At 37.5% G+C, this 20,449-nt stretch overlaps 1 protein-coding gene across 1 annotated transcript in view; it reads right to left on the bottom strand.

Moving 5' to 3' along the window:
* Positions 1-986: 986 nt before the first annotated feature.
* The window catches only part of Akap10 (A-kinase anchoring protein 10), a 79,034-nt gene continuing 59,571 nt past the window's right edge, over positions 987-20,449 (bottom strand). Inside the window, exons 11-15 of the mRNA XM_063242225.1 lie at positions 17,933-18,042; positions 17,160-17,242; positions 13,661-13,713; positions 12,952-13,047; positions 987-8,255 (exon numbers count right to left, since the gene is read on the bottom strand). Coding sequence (XP_063098295.1) covers positions 8,250-8,255; positions 12,952-13,047; positions 13,661-13,713; positions 17,160-17,242; positions 17,933-18,042 — 348 coding nt within the window. The 3' untranslated portion in view covers positions 987-8,249. The remainder of the gene's footprint in view (positions 8,256-12,951; positions 13,048-13,660; positions 13,714-17,159; positions 17,243-17,932; positions 18,043-20,449) is intronic.

Genomic DNA, 20,449 nt, shown 5'->3' with positions numbered 1-20,449 from the left:
TAACCTGAGGTATGGGAATGTTTAGTGTTAGAGTCTGGGCAGGTGAGCCTAGTGTTACTCAGGTTTCAGTCACCGTAATAAATACATAAGGGAAAATCATCTTTGGAGGAAACATTTATATTAACTCATGGTTTCAGAGCTTTCAATCAATCCAGGGTCAGATAGTTCCATTGCTTTTAGGCCTTGTGGTAAGACAGAAACAGTGTAACAGAAGGGGTAGGCACAGGCAAGTTGCTCATTTCATGTAAGGCAAAAAGCATCAAGAGTAGGGAGGACCAAGAGGAAGGAGCTAAAGACAAGCTATGCCCTTCAAAGGTGTTCCCCCAGGAACCTATTTCTCCCAACTAGGTCCTACTTCCTAGTAGTTCATTTAGTGAAGAATTCATCAATGGATTAGTCCACTGATGAGGTTAGCACCGTCATGATCCAATCAGCTCTCTAGGCCCCACCTCTCTGCTGCAGTGGAGATTAAATCCCAATACATGAGTCTTAGAAGGGTGCTTCATATTTAAACACTTAACAGCTCCCAAATCAGCTCCTGATGATTCTAAACTGGACACTGCAAGGAGCAGGCAAACTCACCCAGATTGAGCATCAGGGAAAGGGATGGGATGAGAAGGCAGAAGTGACGAGGAGGAGGAGTTCTTCAGGCAGGCGGGGCTGAGGGGGAGACACACATTTTAAACTGAGTGCTGCTTAAGCAAAGGCAGCAGCTCTGAGAACTAAAAGGGCACTGGAGACATGTAGTTCACCACTGAGGAGACTAAGTCTGTCAAGGTCTCAAATGCTCAAAAAGAATGTGGACTTTATTCATTGGATAACAGGGAGTTCGTCACATATACAGGTAGGTAAATCTCTATTTCCTAATGAAAAACATTGTTCCACAGCAAGACCATGTATTTCAGAAAAATATATATTGTTTTGCTTCTAAATAAGGTTTATCAATCTATTTAAACTTTTGAGAATGTTGATCAAATAGTCAGGTATCTATTTATAATATCTAATTTATTTAGTCACACATGCTTATTTAAAGTAACAGTATATACAATACAGTAATACAAAATATTGCTTTTTTTCCCCATTTGCACATTTCAAGTAACAATTTTATTCATATTCTCCACAAGCATTTTATTTATCAGTCTTCACGATATTACAGCTTTCTTGAAGTGAATCTCCTTCATCTATATCTGAGAGGCAGCATTTTTTTTTCTTTGGGCAATGTTGGGGATCAAACCCAGAGCCTTACACATGCTAGGCAAACACTATACCACTAAATTACACCCACGACCTGAAATGCAGCACTTTCAAAATACATGCCTGACATTCTCAGTGGAAAGCTTGATCCAAACTGTTGCCTTAGGATTATCCTCCTCCAGCCCAGTTTATCATGTAGGTATACATTTCTAATCCTTACACTAGAACCACATGCTTATTGCTCTTGAAATAGCGCTTTGAGATGCAGTTTGCAACACTTTACTCGAAGTATGAGGGAATGTGTTCCTAGAATAATGACTATGTTTTCTCCTTCCCTTCTTTTAACTCATTCCAACTGGAGAACCATTAAAAAAATCTGCCTTGCTTGAGGGTGGTAGACCAAAATGTGTGAGGAGCAGCCAGAGGTAGAACAGTTCCAAGAAATGACAACCAACTGGTTATAGGGTGACTAAGGAGTAAAATGGCAATAGACTAAAGCTGGCGGTTAGGTTTTGGGCAGATCACCAGGGACAGTAATGCCTCCTGGAGTGGGAATGGAATGAAGAGGACAGCCTCCCCAGGTAACAAGGGTTTGAATGAGGATGTGGAAGAAAGGTCCTGCCCAGGAGCTTGTGGACAATGCTGCCAGAGTCAGTCCCTGGCTAGCTGGGGCCAGGAGACTCCCGCATGTGTCAGACCTGGAAAGCAATGGTATTCTGAGAAAAAATAAAATAAAAAAGGGATATACAGAATGAGCAAGTCCTGGAGAAAGACGGAGATGGCCAGGAAGGGGAAGGGAAGTTATCCCCTTAAATTGCTCACAGGTTTTTTCCTCTCACAGTACTCGTATAGTGAACTGCCATTCCATTTTCAAGACTGCAAGGAAAGCAGGCAGTGTGTCTTCCCTGGATATTGCTGTATTCCCTAGCAGCTAGAAAAGGTAAATAACAGGGCTCGGAAAACAGGTGCAGAGGAAGGACCCAAGAGCAAGATGAAGAAGAAGGGAAAGAAAAAAAGAAAGTATTAAGGAAGGGCCTTGGAAAAGTGAACAGCAAAGGAGAAAGAGGTCAAGGAAAGCATGGTCAGGATCTCAGTGTGCAAATGGCATCAAGCATCTGGGAGACAAAATGGAAGGAAATGGACCAGACAGGATTTATGAAAAGAGTTCCTTGGGGACCTTGGGTGTCACTCCAACAGTCTTAAGTCTCAACCCTGGAAGAGTATGTCATAGTCCCTGTCTCCAGCAAAGGCTGGGAAAATAACAAGTACTGATAACTACAGCATCAACATCATCATCTGGGAATTTGTTACAAATGCAAATTCTGATGCCACCCTGCATTTTACTAAATCAAAAACGTCTTATTAAGTCTTTCAGAAGATCCAGATGTGTATGAAAGTTAAAACAACTACGGGCTCACGGTAATGGATGGGATGTTTTCAATTTTAAAACCCCAACTCCCTAACTTTTTCTTAAGCCTTGACATCTGCTGTACTAGTCTGTGATAAAATACCGACTAGTGGCAAGATGAAAGAAAGAGTAGCACACAACTATTTGCAGTCTGACAATATAGTGAGGAAGAGCGAGCCTTGCTGTTTGCGTTTGAGTCTCAGCTATGAGATCCTGGAGAAATTTCTTTACCTGGTAAGCCTCAGCATCCTCATTTATAAGAGGAAAAAACAAGCACTTTACCTTGTAAGATTGTTATGAGGATTAGTAGAGATCGTGCCTAGCACATGTCAAGTACTCAATTAAAGAACTCACAAGAAGCCCATCACTTCACGGAATTACCAAAAACCTAGTTGTTTTTCGAAGGCCATGATTTTATATCACACGCACAAAATAATCTTATATTAGTTTTCTTGCTCTAAAACATGTACCAAAGCTCTGCAGAGAGCTAAGACTAATCCTGTGACTTCTACAACTTGTCATATTCAGAGAGAGACTAGCCTTGATGGTCTGAATCAAGATGTTGATACCTTGATCAACACCCAAGTGTCAGAACCTCTAGTCTTGTACTAGAGTCTTGTGGAAGGTTGAGGCTGGGAGGCAAAAGGAGTGTAATAACTTCTCAGTTCCTCTGCCTACCCTCTCCAGAGTACAGTTCTCCCCATTAGCTCAGCAGGAGCTTGATGACTTCCAGTACTGATGGGGAACAGGAGTGAGAGGGTTACATCATGGGCTCAAAGGCAACCCTGAATAAAAATACCAGAACATGTCTTATTATTACTTAACTTTTTTTTTTTTTTTTTGTCTTTTTCCTTTTTATCGGTACCGGGGATTGAACTCACGACTGCCTGCTTCCAAGGCAGGCGCTTATGCCGCTGAGCTAAATCCCCAGCCCCTATTACTTAACTTTTTAGTGCTACTCAACTCAGGGTCTCATACATCGTCAACATGTGCTCTCCCACAGGGTGACATCTCCAGTCGACCATATACTTCAATACAACCTCTAATTTTCAAGTTCACCTCAGAACCTGTAAGGGGCAGAGCAAGGAAGTTTTACTTCTTCCTGTGTCCCTATACTATAAATAGTACTTGACATTCACAGGGTGAACATTTATTAAACCAACAGTTCTAATTAAAGGAAGGATGGCTGCTTCCTGGTAAAATCTGGGTGGGTGTGTTGAGGCTTTGGTGAGGTTCTGGGCTTCGACCCACCACTTGGAGCTATGCTTAATCTTAAGGGTCAAGTCCTGGTCAGGTGTTTTTTTCAATTAGAACTTGTTGTACGGCATGTGGGGTTTTATTATATTGCAGGCAGAGAACAGCTTAGGTTCATTTAGGGTTGTGCTGAGGGGCACATTTAAGACAAAAACTTAGAAATTCAAAGCTGGAGGAAATACCACAATTGGCACGATCTTCATCTCTCATTTGCTCCTTGTAAAATCACAATTTCTTTCTAGGTTTTGTATCCACCCACCATAGATTGTCTGGGCCAAGAGGATCCACCCATTCTAGATTGGGTTTATACCCCGTGCTCAGGGGACACCTAAGGGCCCAGTCCCACAGATGCCTCAATGGTATCAGGGGGTTGTGGATGTACTCTCATCCTTAAGCAAGAGGCTTACTGATTCCAGGTAAGTTCTGTGGCATTTTGACTATATCAGAAGCAGGTAGTTTGAAAGCAACAAATTGAAATACTTCTTCTTTGCATAAAATCACACCAACAAAAATATTTGCTTTCCTCTATGCCAGGTAAGCAAATAGCAGAAACCCTCCCTGAATATGAATGTCCTCAGGGTCTCTGCGCACACCAGTCCCCTCCAATGCACTTCCCGGGCATCCTTACCTATCTAGAATCTACAATATCCTTTCCCTCTGAGACATTCCCAAACTTGTTTAAAGACGAGAGAAGCATTTTCAGTGCCCATCTGAAAGGGACTCAGAAGTTTGCTGTTATTGTGAGTACCCTGCAACCCCTTGGCCAAGTTCATATCTTGAAGAATTTACTGAGATTTATTTCTTATTTCGTGACACCAGCCAAATGGCAGAGATTTGGCTTAGTGTACAGAAGTGGTCAGCATTTGTAGATTTTGTAATACTTATGCTCTCTTCCCATTTTAAACTTTGGTTACTCAGTAATTGAAACTCCTTCTAGAATTATTACACTGCTAAGAAAGTGGGAATCATGTTTATCCTTCAGTAGGATGTAGAATGCAGGAAAAGGATCTAAGTAATTTTTCACTATAAAAAGGGTCTTTTCTCCCTCCTCCTATCCTATATTGAAAATTGACCCAAGAAACCCTGAGCTACATCCCCAGCCTTTTTATACTTCTAAATTTTGAGACAGGGTCTCAATAATTTCCCTAGGTTGACCTTTAACTGACCTCCAGCTTCAGCCTCCTGAATACCTGGAGGGGGGGCAAGAGGGTCTTTAGTTCCATCAGGTAGTACTGTTTTGAGGGAATACACAAAATAACCAAAGAAGGTTTACTGGAGAAAAATTCTCTAGAATTCATCAGCACATGTATTGAACACATATAATGATTAGGAACCAAGAGCAAGTTGGGTAGCCCTTTAGTCAAGATCTTTTTGGTTGCATGTAGTAAAAATTCCCTCCAGGCTGATCTTTAAAAATCAAGATTCATTCTGTGCATACCTGAGGAATAAGCACAGGTCAAGGCAAAATGCAGAGCTGGACACAGAGACCTGATGAGTGCAGGCCAAGGTAAGGATGCAGGACTAGATGCCAAGACCACGGGAGTCCTCAGGGTTACCAAGGCAGCTCCTCTCTCGTGCTTGCATTCCTGCCTCTGTAGGTGCCCCATCCAAGAACTGCCTCGAGCCTTTTTAGATCAGTTCTACTCTGGTCCAATCAACTAGAAGGCAGGGGAGATGGTGAGAAAGAAAAAGTCCCTGTGCACAAATACGGCCCTCACTCCGTAGGAGTATATGACGTGAATTAATTTTTAGTCAGGCAGGTTCCAAACTGTGTTAGAGAAATCAGCTGTTTCACCAGGTGCTTAGTACTCAGTACTTAAAGCAACAATAATGTTTTACTTTCTTCAATTCAGAATGACACTCCTCTCCGAAGTTCTATTGAACTAGTCAAAATTCTAGTACTATAAACGATTTACATTTCATAAAACTCTGCTGAATATTGAAACCCAAATAGAAAAAGTTACAAAAGCTTGGTCCCTGTTTTATTGCTCATCATTTGCTTTATACTCATCAAATCTTATCAAAGTGATGAAGACACACCAAGTTACAAAGGTATCACTTTCTCACTAATATTTCACTTTTTAAACAATTTATGTTGATGTCAATGACATGATAAGGATGAAGGGTGTTTAAATAATTCCTTGATCTTATAAAAACTTTGCCAGGGAATCACATTTTGTGGGTACACTGCATGGTCCCTGGAATGTAAGTGAGTGCTCAATGTTAGATGGACCCAATTCCAACTTTCAAATGAGTGTAAGGATCTAATTTAGATTGTACATTAAATCTAACTAATAATTCAGGCCACAGTGCTTTTATCTCTCTTAGCAGGTCACAGCTGACCTAGTCTCAAACCTGTTATTTTTCTCTTTATAAGAAGATTACAACTACTGGTATATGTAACTCAGAAGCACAAAATGTATACTGAGAAATGACCAGAAATTATCTCAATGGAAACCACTAGTTTTTAGCCTAGAGTTTTACGGAAATTGTTATTTCAAAACATGCAAAGGCAGCAAAAATCATTAAAACCACATTTTATTCAATGACCTTTATATTGCTTTTCTCTTGTTTAAAGTTTGAAGCAATGTGAAACGGATGGAATTTTTTTTTTTTTTTTTTGTACCAGGGATCGAACTCATGACCTTGTACTTGCCAGGCAGATGCTTACGCCACTGAGCTAAATCCCCAGCCCGAAATGGAAGTATTTTGTTAAAAGAACAAAATGAGTTAATCACACACACTATGCATATATGTACACACAGATATATGTACATATATGTGTGCATATATATGTGTATATTTTAACCTCAGTTCTATGCCTACACTGCTAACACAAGGCTGACTCCAATAGTGACTCATGTTCTGGATATGGACATATTAGGAAGGATCAATATATAAAGAGCCATCAATGTCCTGAAAGCAGAAAGTTGACACAATTTTAAATATAATTTATATATATATTTAAAATCAAACACAATTAAATAGAATATGGTTTAAGTACATGAATACTTCAGCTTTAGAAGAATAACAGAGGTGGTACATGGTACCAAAACTTATACACAGCCTTTTTGCTTCTTTTCTTCAAACAGTGTGCCTCTACACAATTGGATTACAATGAAGTAAATTCTTTATTCAGTCAAGATTTTCTTAAAAAAAAAAAGATTTTCTCAAGACAGAGGTGATTAATAATTAATTATATATACATATATATGTATATATCTTTTTCTTTTTTCAAAGTCTGAGCAAAAGCAGTAACACCTAATAGAACTTTCTTTCTCCTCAGTCACATGCATCAAGGAAGGACTGGCGCAGCCAGGCCAGTGGAGTGTGCTCACCACCTGGAGGCTCTGTGGATGGCTGTGCAGACCCAACCAAAGCTAACTGAGCAGAAGTGCAGCAAGCAAATCGCTTACTGTCCTGAAGACAGGAAGGAAAATAGAACAAAACAAAACAGCACATTTCCCACTCTCACCAAAGAATGGAGAAAGCAGTCAAAGTCTGACTCCTTCTCTCTCCACCTTATTGAGTGTTAAAAAAAAAAACCCACAATCTCAGAATAAGCATTTTGTTCAAGATAGTACGAGTGAAAAACTGGAGTGCGTTTCTTTCCACGTTTTCTGAAGGGGAAGTTTAGTAACTGGAGTGCAGAATTCCAGAACAAATCTTAGTGTTCAATGTAAACTAGATTTGCTCCTTCATTAGCAGAGGAGAGACTGGTTTTAAGGATAGTGCATCTCAGGAGCAAGTAAATTGTGAAAACTGTATACTGCCACCAAAAGGAAGGGCTATGTCACTGAGGACTGAACAGTGTCTTGTTGGTTTCCTTCTAAATTAATGCTTCTGTGAAGGAAGACTACATAAAAGAATCCTCAACCTGTTCTATGAGCTTCTAGCCTCACACTGCCACTCGGAGCTACCTGGCTCTCGGTGGGGATGGCTCACATGTTAGTTTTAGGAGGATAAAGCAAAGCACCTCTGCCACATGCTTTATGATGCTGCTACGGATGGATTCCCACTACCAGAAAGTGTATCAAATACCGACTCTACATTTATCTGCCTCATACAGGATGTGGTCCCTGTCTATCCAGTGGACTAACTCTCTCATACATGAGTTATTGCCATTGGAAAATCAGTAATTTTCTAGTAATGTATATAATACCATATTGTATCTCTGTGACTCACTGTGTGAACATCATGTGCATCATTTAAGACTACATGTTACTCTGCATTATGGTCTAGGATTGTCTCCCATTCTTTCTTGGAAACAACAGTGATGCATCAGTGACAATAAATACAGTGCATTCTTTTCACTGGCTGTGTTGAAGAATCCAACCAAAGGACAAAGTTCTCTCATTTTTCAAAAGAAGATTCTTTTATCTCAGGCCTTGGGTCATAGCTGGGGGAGAAAAAAAAAGAAATATAAAGAGAAAAGCAAGGTACATTGCTATAACAAGTGACATTATTATTACAGGTTAATAAAAGCAATTGACACTCAGTGCTCACTATATGCCAGAGCTTTTTTATTTTGCACTCACAATCTTCTGCTTGTGCTTACCAGGCAAGCACTTGAACCGCTGAGCTAAATCCCCAGCCCGCTATGTGCCAGAGCTTTTGACAGTAGAAACTGACTGCAATCTTGTGGGACAAAATATTTTAATCATCCTCATTTATAAGTGAGTGAACACAAACTTAAAGAGGCTAAGTATTTGTTTTTTATTTTTATTTTGCCAATATATATTAGAGCAAACAATATAACCACTTTTTGAAAGAGTAATTCTACTTCTAGAAATTAATCAGCTCTATGGCACAACTGTAAGAGAGAGTAAGGACATGCAGACACTCATGAAATCACAGCTTATAACAGTGAAAAAAGCTCAAGCATCCTTAATGACTAGCCACAGGAATTAATTAAATAACTATAAAACCACAATTTGGAATATACCACAGTCTTTATAAAGGGAAAAAGAACTTGAATTAATTAGGCTCCCCAAACCAAGCTCATGAAGTTGAGTCCCTCCTTTTCTCCACCTGGGGGTAAACATGCATCATAAAAGACAGACTCTGCTATTTGTGAGCTGAGACATGTTCATGAAACAAGTCAGTAAGAATATGAGTGCGTTTACACTGAGTCTCTAAGTATATTCTATGAGCAAGTGTTAACTGAAGGTTTAAAGCACAAAGGTATCAACATGAGCTAAACAGAACAAGTGATCCTGCATGGGCCTATGCCTGCTCATTCATAAAGTCACAGAATAAAAATCAGGAGAATTATTCCAGGTTTTCTTGTCCAGTTTTTCTGATCTACTGATGAGGAAAGTAGGGATCTGAGAAAGAAAGTCACAGATACTATCTAAAAACGGACTCAAGGGCTGGGCATGTAGTTCAGCTCCAGTGGTAAAGCACTTACTTAGCAATGACAAGGTCCTGGTTTAATCCCTAGCACCATAAAATAAATAAATAACACAGACTCAGACAGTTTTACTAGTGTTTTTCTGTATTAATATGCCACTGATCCTGGAGGGACCAACAAGATAGGTGTTCTAAAACAAGCCAAAGACAAGGCCTTGCATGCTTAAAACCAAAATATAACGTATCTATATATTATAAAAATGAAAGCATATGCAATAAAATCTGAACAAACTCAAAATGAAAAATCTGAATTTTAAATGTCTGCTTTTCGAAATGATTTCAGAGAATATTTTGTTATTGTCAAACATTTGAGTATCAACATGGTAATGGAGAGTCACAAAAATAACTACCTTGCACTTCTTTACACACCTTTACTTGCTCTTTACTGTTTTAGGTTTGACGCAGCCAGAGGATAAATATAGACAAAAATTATCACCCTTATACAGCAAAGAGAAGACAGAGACTGCAAAAATGAACAGGGCTTTGGTATAAATCAGCTCAGTGAAAAATTGACAATTAAACCAAGCTCTGGTAATGACAGTTCTCAGAGAAAAAATCATTGGCTAGACAGTTGGCAGCGAAAGGGTAATGCCAAACCAGACTTCCACCAGATTCAAGCTCTCCAAACTACTGCAGTTATAGGTACAAAACAGTACATATTTTCTTGGAGCCGTGGGTAGTGGTTCAGGGCAGAATGCTCACCTAGCATGCTTAAGACCCTGGGTTGACTGCCCACCACCACAACAAACAAAAACAAAAATCTTTCATATTTTTCTATGAGGGTTAATTTTTACTTAATATAAATGAGTAGTTTACTGCCTTAAAAAATTTAACCAGAAATTCTATCATACTAAGTCTTCATGATTCAACTCAGAGAAAGTAAAACTTGAAGGAGGTAGAAAAATTTAGATTGAAGACTGGGCGGTGGAGTGGGGACTAAGTGTTAAACACTGAAAAAAATGCTTTGCGTGGCTCTCATGAACAAGACCACAATCAGTTGGTAAAGCTAGAGGGAAACAGAGTATAAGCTTTCAGAAAGTCAGAATTTCCTAACAACAATAGCCATCTGACTTCCAGGACAAGATAATGGATTGAGCACTTTTTTCTTCTTTTCAACAAACTCACAAGAGTGTGAAAGAGAAGTGGCAACAACAAAATTTCAGAATCTAGAAACAAATGGATGAACAGTAGATAATTCAACAGACTTTTTAAAAGGTCAATCCTAAAACTAGAGACACCTGAGAAGCAACCTGGTTTATTACCCAGAATCCCTCAAATCCCAAGGAATTGATGGCAACAGGACTTCTAGTAAATGGATCTGGGCATGGGTAAAAATATGAGGACTTGTCAAGTCAGATTTAGAAGCAATTAAATCTTTTTCTTGTTTTTTGAGACAAGGTCTCGCTCTGTAACTCTAGCTGGTGATAAACTCACTATTTAGTCCAGGCTAGCCTCAAACTCATAGCAATTCTCCTGCCTCAGCCTTTCAAGTGCTCGGATTACAGGTGTGAGCCACCATTCCCAGCCACAAGCAGTTAAATCTATAGCGATTATTCCATAACTAAGGCGCACGGCCCTGTCTAAAACCCAAAACCAGCAGAAAAGTCAGAGATCTACTGGTAAAATAAAACAAGTGTCTCTAGACTAAGGTACACTACACATACCCAAGGTCAAGGATGTCATACTGAAAACAGGGCTCAAGGAGGGGTTAAATACAACAAATACAGACATTCCTCTCGTTTTGCCCTATTTGGGGCTTAAAAACTAGCATCCTGGTCTTTATCTTGTATTGTAGGCAGGAAATCAGTAGTTTTCTCTGGGGGATGTGACCAGTCTAAGAACTAAAAGGAGGAAAAATTGAGACATCAGATTCTCTAAAGAAATATCTGGCCAGTCTGTGTCTAACTATATACCAAACTGTCAAACTTTTTCAAAGTAGCTGTTACCATTTTTCATTTCCATGAATAATCAAACTACTCCACAGCTTAGCCAATACATATACTGTCAGTCTTTTAAATTTTACCCTTTTTATGGGGTATGCTGGAGAATATCACTGTATTTTGCCTTTTCTAAAGAATAGTTGAGCATCTTTATGTGATTTGCCATGTATATACCTTCTGTGCAGTGTCTGCTCATATTCTTTTGGTCACTAAAATTAAATTGCCACTCTTAGGACTCTATGGATTCAAAGTATTCTGGATAAAATTCTTTTATCAGAAAAAACATTTTTGCATATACCTTCTCCCATTTGGGTGATGGGCCTTTTCATTTTCTTAACATTAAGTTCAATGTATCTTCTACTTTTCTTATGTCTGGCTCATGCTGAGTGTGATCTGAGAAATCTCTGCTAAGCCAGAATCATAAAGATTTTCTACTATAAGTATTATAACCTGAGCATTTATAATCAATTCCCCTCTCTCAGGTTCCAAAGTAGCTGGGATTACAGGTGAAAACTACTATATCTTGCTCCATTTAAGAGTCCTAAAACAATTTCCTATTTCTATCATTACATTCATGCCTTTCTTGACATTCTTAAACACACCTACACACCTACGCATATACAGAGCCCCCTCCTTTTTTTTTTTTTTTTTTTTTTTTGTAGTACTGGGGATATAACTCAGAGCCTTTTCCCTGAGTTTCACCCTCTTTGAAAATTTTGAGACAAGGTCTACCTAAACCACAAAGTTACCTTGGCTGTACTTAAATTTGTAACACTGCTGCCTCAGTCTCCCAGACTGCTGGGATTATAGGCATATACCATCATATGCATCTAGACTCCCCACACACATTTCCAGGGGCTTGTGCATACTAGACAAGTCTCAACCACTTAACTACATCTCCAGCCACCACCTCCCTGCTGAATTATTTTAAAGTATTTAATATGTAAAATGGCCCTTCTACAGTTTTTGCTAATTTCATCATTTTCCTATTTCTCTTCTGGCCTGCTTCTTCTAATGACTTTTTTCGGACCATTGCTCAAGTTTTATGCATGCCTAATTTTTTTTTAGTTAACAGGCACTGTAACTTTACCTATTCAGTAATGATTTCTGTTGCATTCCTTTAAAGACAGTTAGCCTTTGACATGTAATTGTTACTTACAGACGAGTCTAATCCTTTCAACTTTTTAACTGTGGTTGAGGTGCTCCATTTTAGGGCTGATTTAGCTCCAAAAGAAGGACATAACCTTTTTAAAGACACTACCCAATGCTTTGTGTATTACTCTGTCAAAAAGGAACATGATCTCTTCTTAGCCTCATGTTCTAAGAATCATGCAGTGTTCAGAGTTTTTTCTCAGGACATGTGTAACATATGTATTTGGCCAACGACTCAAGAGAACTTCTCCAAATACTCCTGCAGCTCTCCATCTGAGCAATTTCCTCTTTTCTGGTATCCTGTCCTATAATGTCTAGTTTTATTAGGTTCTCCAAACTGTGATTTTTGAATCTTCAGCAGATGTACTGGGTTCTATTTGGTTTTTCCCTTTCTGTATTGGAATTTGTTTCTAAGCAGTGAACTAAAAATTACTTCAATATTCTTCTTTCAAGGATTACAGCCCTATAGAGTTTCTTGTTCAATATCTGGAAATAGTTGTTAGAAGTAACCTGTCCCTTTTTAATTTTTATACAGTACAATTTTTTCCCCCAGTTTTACACAAACTAGGTCAAAACCAAAGTCATTCTTACCTTTGTAGATTTTTCTAACGGTTGGTCATACTGTGCTTGCTGCATAACGTCACTGACTATCATTTTAGCAATCTTCCAAGCTAGTTCCTCTTGGGCCTAAAGGAAGCAATTCAAATTGTTAGTAATAGTTATTCATCATACGAATCCAGATGCATATAATCAGAGCTCTACACAAAAAATGTACATACTTATTATCTGTACAACAGATACTTTCCATGTATTAAAGAATCTGAGCCACCCTCTGGTTATGATATATTAACAGAATCAACTACTAGGTCTACTAGTAGCAGCAATGACTAAGGAGTCAAAACAATATAATAATGTTCTTTTTCTACTTCCACACATCGCAGTAAAATTAATTATCTGAGAAGCAAGTCCCAACGTCTAAAAGTGAAAGAGTCGGGAAGGAAGCATTTGAGCTTTTATTTCTGCACTGACAGCTAAACGCCTGCTGACTGATGTAAAGGTCAACGTGCACGTATTGTTTAGCACCCTTAGCCTCTAAAGAAATATTAACTGTCATCATCAGGCAAACTGTAGATACTGAGAGGCCTCCTTTTTCTTGGTACAACCTGATAAAAAAGCACTGATGGATCTTGATGCTGAATATGGAAACTAAGGAAAAGAGAAAACCTAAAACCTTGGTAGCATTATAAGCAAAGCCGGCACTCATAAGAAATCATTTCCTTATACTAACAATAAAATTTACCTCATCAGTATTTCCTTGTACCCACTTCTTCATAGCCTGTGAGAACATGGATCCTAGTAAAAAGAACCAAAGTTGAACGCAGATTTCATACACAATTTTATATTTAAAAAATGCTCTTAAAAGCTGTTACTCTTAGATATGGGTATTCTTTTCCAGTGTTATCCTATCCAAAATAGGAACTGAATATCTACACTGGGATAGAATATTTGTTCTTAAATCAAACAAATACTGTCCATAGTCTTACCATTCCAATAATCTCTAATGAATCATTGTTAGCATTACTTTCGTTTTTTGGTAATGATGGTGGTGATGATGGTAGGAATAAAACCAAGGGCCACATGCATGTTAGACAAGGGTTCCACCAGTGAAACTCCTTTTTAAAAAAAAAAAAATTTAAAGAGAAAAAGAATTTTCAAAGCAAGAAGGTAATAATGGTTAATACATTGTGTGTTGTTATCTTTAGTTACTCAGAGTATAAGACATCAGCACTCAATTGTCTGAACAATAATAGCACAAACCTTTCTTTTCAATGAACTAAGAGAAATGAGTAGTATAACTTAACTGTCTTTTATATACATATATGTACTTTTTGCTTTTCCTTTCCTTCTTTTTTCTATTCCCCTACCTCAGTTTCTCTTTCCTTTTGAAGCTGCTTCCCATTTTACAATATGTATTGTACACTTCAGATCCTATTTACACTTTCAGCTTCTTACAGTAGGGAGACAATACGATGTTCATACATGCACATCTGATTTATTTCACTTATGAGTACCGTCTCAAGTTGCATGCATTTACCTATAAAAGCTTCAAGTTTACCCTTCTTTATGGTTGCTTAGTACTCCATTGTACAAAAATAAATCTTTTTTTCCCCAATCTTTGGTTGATTGGGCATTTGGGTTGTTTCCAAGATCTAGCTTTTGCAAATTGTGCTGCTATAAATATAAATATAGGCACATATATATTGCTGTGGTATGATGTTTTTAATTCTGGGAAGATACCCAGGAGAATAGCTGGTGTTGGTTTCTATGAGGTATACATATATTGCTATGGTATGATGTTTTCTAAAGAAATTCTTAAATATTCATTAAAAATTAATTAAATTTATTAATTAAAAATTAATTTGATCAATGAATGTTTACTGAATGCCTATTATGTGCTGGGAACACATAATTTTAGAATTGGGGAACAAAATATTGAGTATGACATAAAATTCTTGCTCTCACAGATGTAATATTGTAATTATAAAAGCATAACAGAAGCGAGGCATGGTGGCACAATGGCGAGGCAGGATTACAGAGTTCAAGCTCAGCCTGGGCTAAATATTACAAGACCTTGTCTCAAAAAACAAATGAACAAACAAAAATAATAAATAAAAAAGTAACAATAAATAGGTATGCAAATAAATGAGTAATATAATTTCAGATAGTAAATAAGACAAAGATGTGGTATGTTGGTGGTACGTACGATTTTAAAACATGAGGACTGGAAAGGCCTCTCTGACAAGGTAATATTGAAATGCAGAGAAGGCACCATACATTGCATGAAAGCCATGGCAGAGCAAAAGCAAGTGTAGGTGTCCTAATAGGGAAAAAAACCTCAGAAAATGAATAAAGGACAGTCCAATTAGAATTTAATCTGTGACAGGAAGAGTGACTCAAGTTAAGGTGACAGAGGGCATTTATAGGTTACAGCAAAGAGGCTAGATTTTTATTTCAAGTACAACAGGAAGCCATAGGAGATGGGATGAAGCAGATGATGGAGCAGTAAAGAATGCAGAAGGTAAGAAAACTTAACAAGTAGAGAAAAAGAGTATAATGAAAAGCAAAAGATGCCTACTACCTCTTCAGATTCCTAACTTAATCGCTGTTCAAGTTTTTTGTATATCTTTTCAGGTGATTTTTAATGCATATGCCAGTAGTGAGTCTTTCAAAAACAAATGCAACAGCATGTATGTGTAATTTAAATCATAAAGACTTTAGGTAAAGCTTCCAATTTGTAAGAATTTCTGGGGAGAGAGCAATAAGCTAAATAATGCAATCAGAAAAATTTGTAAGATTAAACAATTCTGTAGGGTAAACAGTCTTATATGTTTAACAAATCAAGGTCAGAGTAAAACAGATGGAAACTACACCCTTTTATTTATATATTTGGCCCCTAGTATAGTTCCTGATACAAAGAAATCATTTACATGCCTTCTGAGCAAAAAAATGTAATCTCCATGCTCCTGTACTACCAAAAGATACTTGACTTAGACATCTGCAAAACTAAAGGAAGCTCCAGAATAATGGGATGTGTTCGACCAAACTGCAGAAATTCCTATTCATCATTTTATGTAGCCGTGTCTCAAGCAAGCTAGATGGGCTTGGCAGCATAGATATAATCCTGCTGCATCTACCTTTAAATATAATCTATACCTGTTTTTCAACTACTAGTTTAATCTACAATTGGCATTATTCCTTAGACTCTGGTAAGAATGTTGTGTTTCTTTGGTCTCTTAAAGCCTTACACTCTATTTCCGAACAGCTGCCAGATAGGTCTCTTTATAGTACAAGTCACATCACATCGTTCCCTGCTGTACTCTCCAATATGTTCCCAGTATTCTCCAGTCCTTGTCACGTCTTTCACTCAACCTTTTGCCCACTCCATTCTAGTCACATTGCGTTTGTCCACTGACCATGCTTTACTCTCTAGTTCCGGGCTCTACCGTTGCTACTTTAGCAAAGAATCCTATTCTTTTAAATACTGACTGAGATTTCTCCTGGATGTAAGTACCATTCCCCAGTGCTCTGCCAATTCCTTATTCCACCTTTTATATTCATACACAAATATATAAACACACACATCAGCTGTGTTTGATCACAAAGGTGCCCTGTCGAGAAGTATTAGAATGAGCTGGGGATGTAGCTCAGTCAGTGGTAGAGCTCTTACCTAGCATTTGCAAGGCCCAGGTTTGATCTCTAGCACTGCGAAGCAGGAATGGGGCGGGATGGGACAATACACTCACACACAGATGATGAGGACAGCATACCAAACCCATGGTAAGGAGATGCAGGTGCAACTTAGACTTGACCAAGCTGCTCTTGTGCTAATTAAACAAGGATTTAAATTTCAATCTATTAATATTTTTCATATATTTCCGTATTTCAGTGATTGTGGGAAAATTTAACAAAAGATCACAAGATAAATCTGAAGGCTAACCTGGATTGGGTATTAGCCACTAAACAAAATTATCCTACCGTACTTTCTGATATGGTAAAGCCAGCTCAGCAGAGATTTTTTTATTCAGAGATTTATTTTATAGAGTTATGATTACACAAAGTTCCTGTAACTCACTTGTAACTATAAATCAAGGTGAAAGATATCATAGTTAATAACCAGTGCAAATCTTAAATGTTCTTTCCCATCAGTCAGTGACTAAAATGAGCCAAGGCATAATATGAACTATTAAAACATTGGTTCTCGGCCTTTTAGCTAAGTGAACTATAAAAACTTAACAAACCTTTTGATTTCTTTACATCAGGTTCAGGTTCAGATTCTCGGATAAATTGTCCTAAGTCACTGACCCTTCCAAATGTCATCTTCCTAAACAAAGATAAAGATAGATATTAATTCTCACGATCAAAATCAATTTTTAAAGCTGGGCATGGTGGCTCATGCCTGTAATCTCAGCACTCAGGAGGCTGAGGCAGGAAGATTGTTCCAAGTTTGAGACCAGCCTGGGCTACAAAACGAGTTCAAGGAATAATTTCACGCCTTTCCCAAGTATTATGTATTATACAAAAGTATGTAGCTCACAATAAATATTGGCATCTTTATAATTATTTTAAAATCAAGACTTTGAAATAGTTAACATGTATGTCAAACAAAACATGCAAAAGATAGCCTGGGACACACTACATAGACATGACACTCATCGGCCTGGCATGTGACAGTAGAATAACGACGGTTCGTGGAGGGCTTACTAGAAATCAGGCAACACTGTAAGTGCTTTCCATGTATTATCTTATTTGGCCCCTCAACAACCCATGCATTATTTTGATTTCACAGATGAAAAAACAAGACAGTAGGTGGTTAAACAGCTTGCCAGTAAGTAGCACAGCCAAACTCAAGGAGGCACTTTAGAGCCTTCACTTTAATACCATGCAACATGCACACTGCACGTGGAAGTGCTGGGCTTGTAAAGAAGTGAGAAACATTTGAAATTCATTGAAAACTTTAAAAGCTTCAAAATTCTTTACACTTGTAAAAATTCTAAGAAAGAGCTTAGCTTACCCTGCATATGTACGCTGATATAAAGATTCTGGGTCCAGACTTGCAGTATCCACAATTATTGCTTCATCAAAGTTTTTCAAAATTTTAATACTGGCTTTTTTCACACTGGACTAAAACAGAAATTTTAAAATAGTACATTATTCAGAAAACAAATCAGTCCTAGGCCTGGAATATGATAGACCTATACTTATTTTCTTCAGCGTTTGAGAATGTAATTTTCAACCAAGACCGTCACTACTGAGAAGGTTAACAGCAATGAAATATTTTTCTCCTTTCTGGTTTTTTTTTAAGTTTTCTTTTCTTTTCTTTTCTTTTCTTTCTTTCTTTCTTTCTTTCTTTCTTTCTTTCTTTCTTTTTTTTTTTTTTTTGAGACACGGTCAGTCTGTCTGGCCTGGAATTCACTATGCAGTCCAAGCTGGCCTCGAGCTTGCAGAGATCCTCCTGCCTCAGCCTGCAGAGTACGGGGATTACAGGCACGCACCATTACTCCTGGCATGACATACACCTTCAAACTACAACAAGGGAAAAGCACATGTATAAAATATGTAACTATGCATTTAAATGCCAAATCTGTTTTCCCCAAAACCATTTTATTTCAAAAAGGAAAAAAATTCGAAACATGTCAATCAGGGGGCAACAATGGTACATACAATGTGTATTGAATATGTGCTGTCCTCACAAGGCATTATTTCCTGGGCCAAACTCATCTATCCCAGCATACATATCCTGGCTAACAAAAATAAAGCCCGCAAGCTGGAGATTTAGCTCTGTGACATAAGCACCTGCCTGGTAAGCACAAGGTCAATCCCCAATACAAAAAAAAAAAAAAAAAAAAAAAAAACACCCACAAAAAAATAAAGCCTGAGCCAGGAATCCAGCTCAATGGCACAAGCACTTACTTGGCAAGCACAAGGTCCTAACCTTGATTCTCAGTATTTAAAAAAAAAAAAAAGCCTAAATTTTATAGGTTAAATATGAATGTTTTGGATTCTCAAGTGAGGCTGTGTGACAACAGAGACACTAAATAATCCTTTGTGAAGTGACTTGCTAGCTAAGTGTAAGTCACTAAGTTCCCCTCTACTGTCCTACTCCCTACTCCCCACTCCCCAACCTATAGAACAATCATAGCAGAATCGATATTCTGATGAAATACAGAGCTAGGACTTGATCCAGGAATCCTATTTCTAGAATTATACAGATTTGAATTTATTAGAAACATGACATATATACAGTATTATTCATTACAGTATTGTTTAAAATAGCAAAAGGGAAAAGCCTAATGTCCGTAACTGAAGGCTAAATAAACAAAATAACTAAACATTTATAAAACTCGTTAAACTCAAAAGAAAGCACCAATGAAATAAATAGGGAGTACATCCCAATTAACTGTTACTGAGGCACCAAAACCAGACAACAAAACAAAGTTACTTTCTCTTATGCAGTGTCAGTATTATATGATGGGTACAAATACAAAATCCCCAACAAAACTGTATGACAGCATGACAAAAAGTTCACAAAACATGGCCACATAGAATCTGTCCTAAGACTGCAAGGTTAGTTTAACATCTGAAAACTAATTAATGTAATACAACATAACAACAGAGTAAAATCCAAAAATCTTACACTATCATCTCAACTGGTAGAGAAAGAACATTTGATAAAATCCAATATCCTTTTGTGATTAAAAATTAATAAAAATTAATAAAAATTAAGTTTGGTGGGGTACTTCCTCAATTAGATAAACAGCATTTATAAAAATTTAAAAATTAAAAAGAAACTTAGTAAGTTAAATGGTGACAAACTGAGAGCTTTCCTTATCAATCAAAATAAGATAAAGATGTCTATCTTTTGCAAATTTTACTCTGTGTTACACAGTACTGGAGGGTCTACTGAGAGCAATTAGGCAAGGAAAGGAAATAAAGCCTCCAAAGTGGACAGGGGAGAAAAAGCTATTTGCAGATACCATTACCTTATATAGAAAACTATAAAGAATCTCTAAGAAAACTATTGGAGCTAACAAATGTAGCAAAGTTGAAAATACAAAATCAATGCACAAAAATCATTATATTTCCATATACAATGAATAATCCAAAAATGAAATTTTTTAAAAAGTCCATTTATAATCACATCAAAAAGGAAAACTTAGCTGTGCATAGTGACAAATACCTGCAAATTCCAGTATTAAGGGAGGCTGAAGCAGAAGGATCAAAAGTTCAAGTCCTACATGGGCAAATTAGTAACATGTGGTCTCAAAATTTAAAAGCAGCTTGTAGGAATGTAACTCAGTGGTACAGTGCTGCTGGGTGTAAGCATTGAAATAAGATAGACAGATAGATAGATAGATAGATAGATAGATAGATAGATAGATAGATACATAATAGATAAGATAAACAGATGGACAAATAGAATGCACTTAGAACACTTGTCTTAACATGTATGACTCCCTGGTTCAATCCTCAGTACTAGAAAAAAAAAAAAAAACAAACCTTAGGAATAAATGATCCAAGGTGGTATGAG

Source organism: Cavia porcellus, unplaced genomic scaffold, assembly GCF_034190915.1.
Source record: "Cavia porcellus strain 051 isolate PalLab524CR breed Dunkin Hartley unplaced genomic scaffold, mCavPor4.1 scaffold_32, whole genome shotgun sequence".
NCBI lineage: Eukaryota > Metazoa > Chordata > Mammalia > Rodentia > Caviidae > Cavia > Cavia porcellus.
The sequence above is the reverse complement of the archived record's forward strand: the minus strand, read 5'-3'. Positions and strand labels throughout refer to the sequence as shown.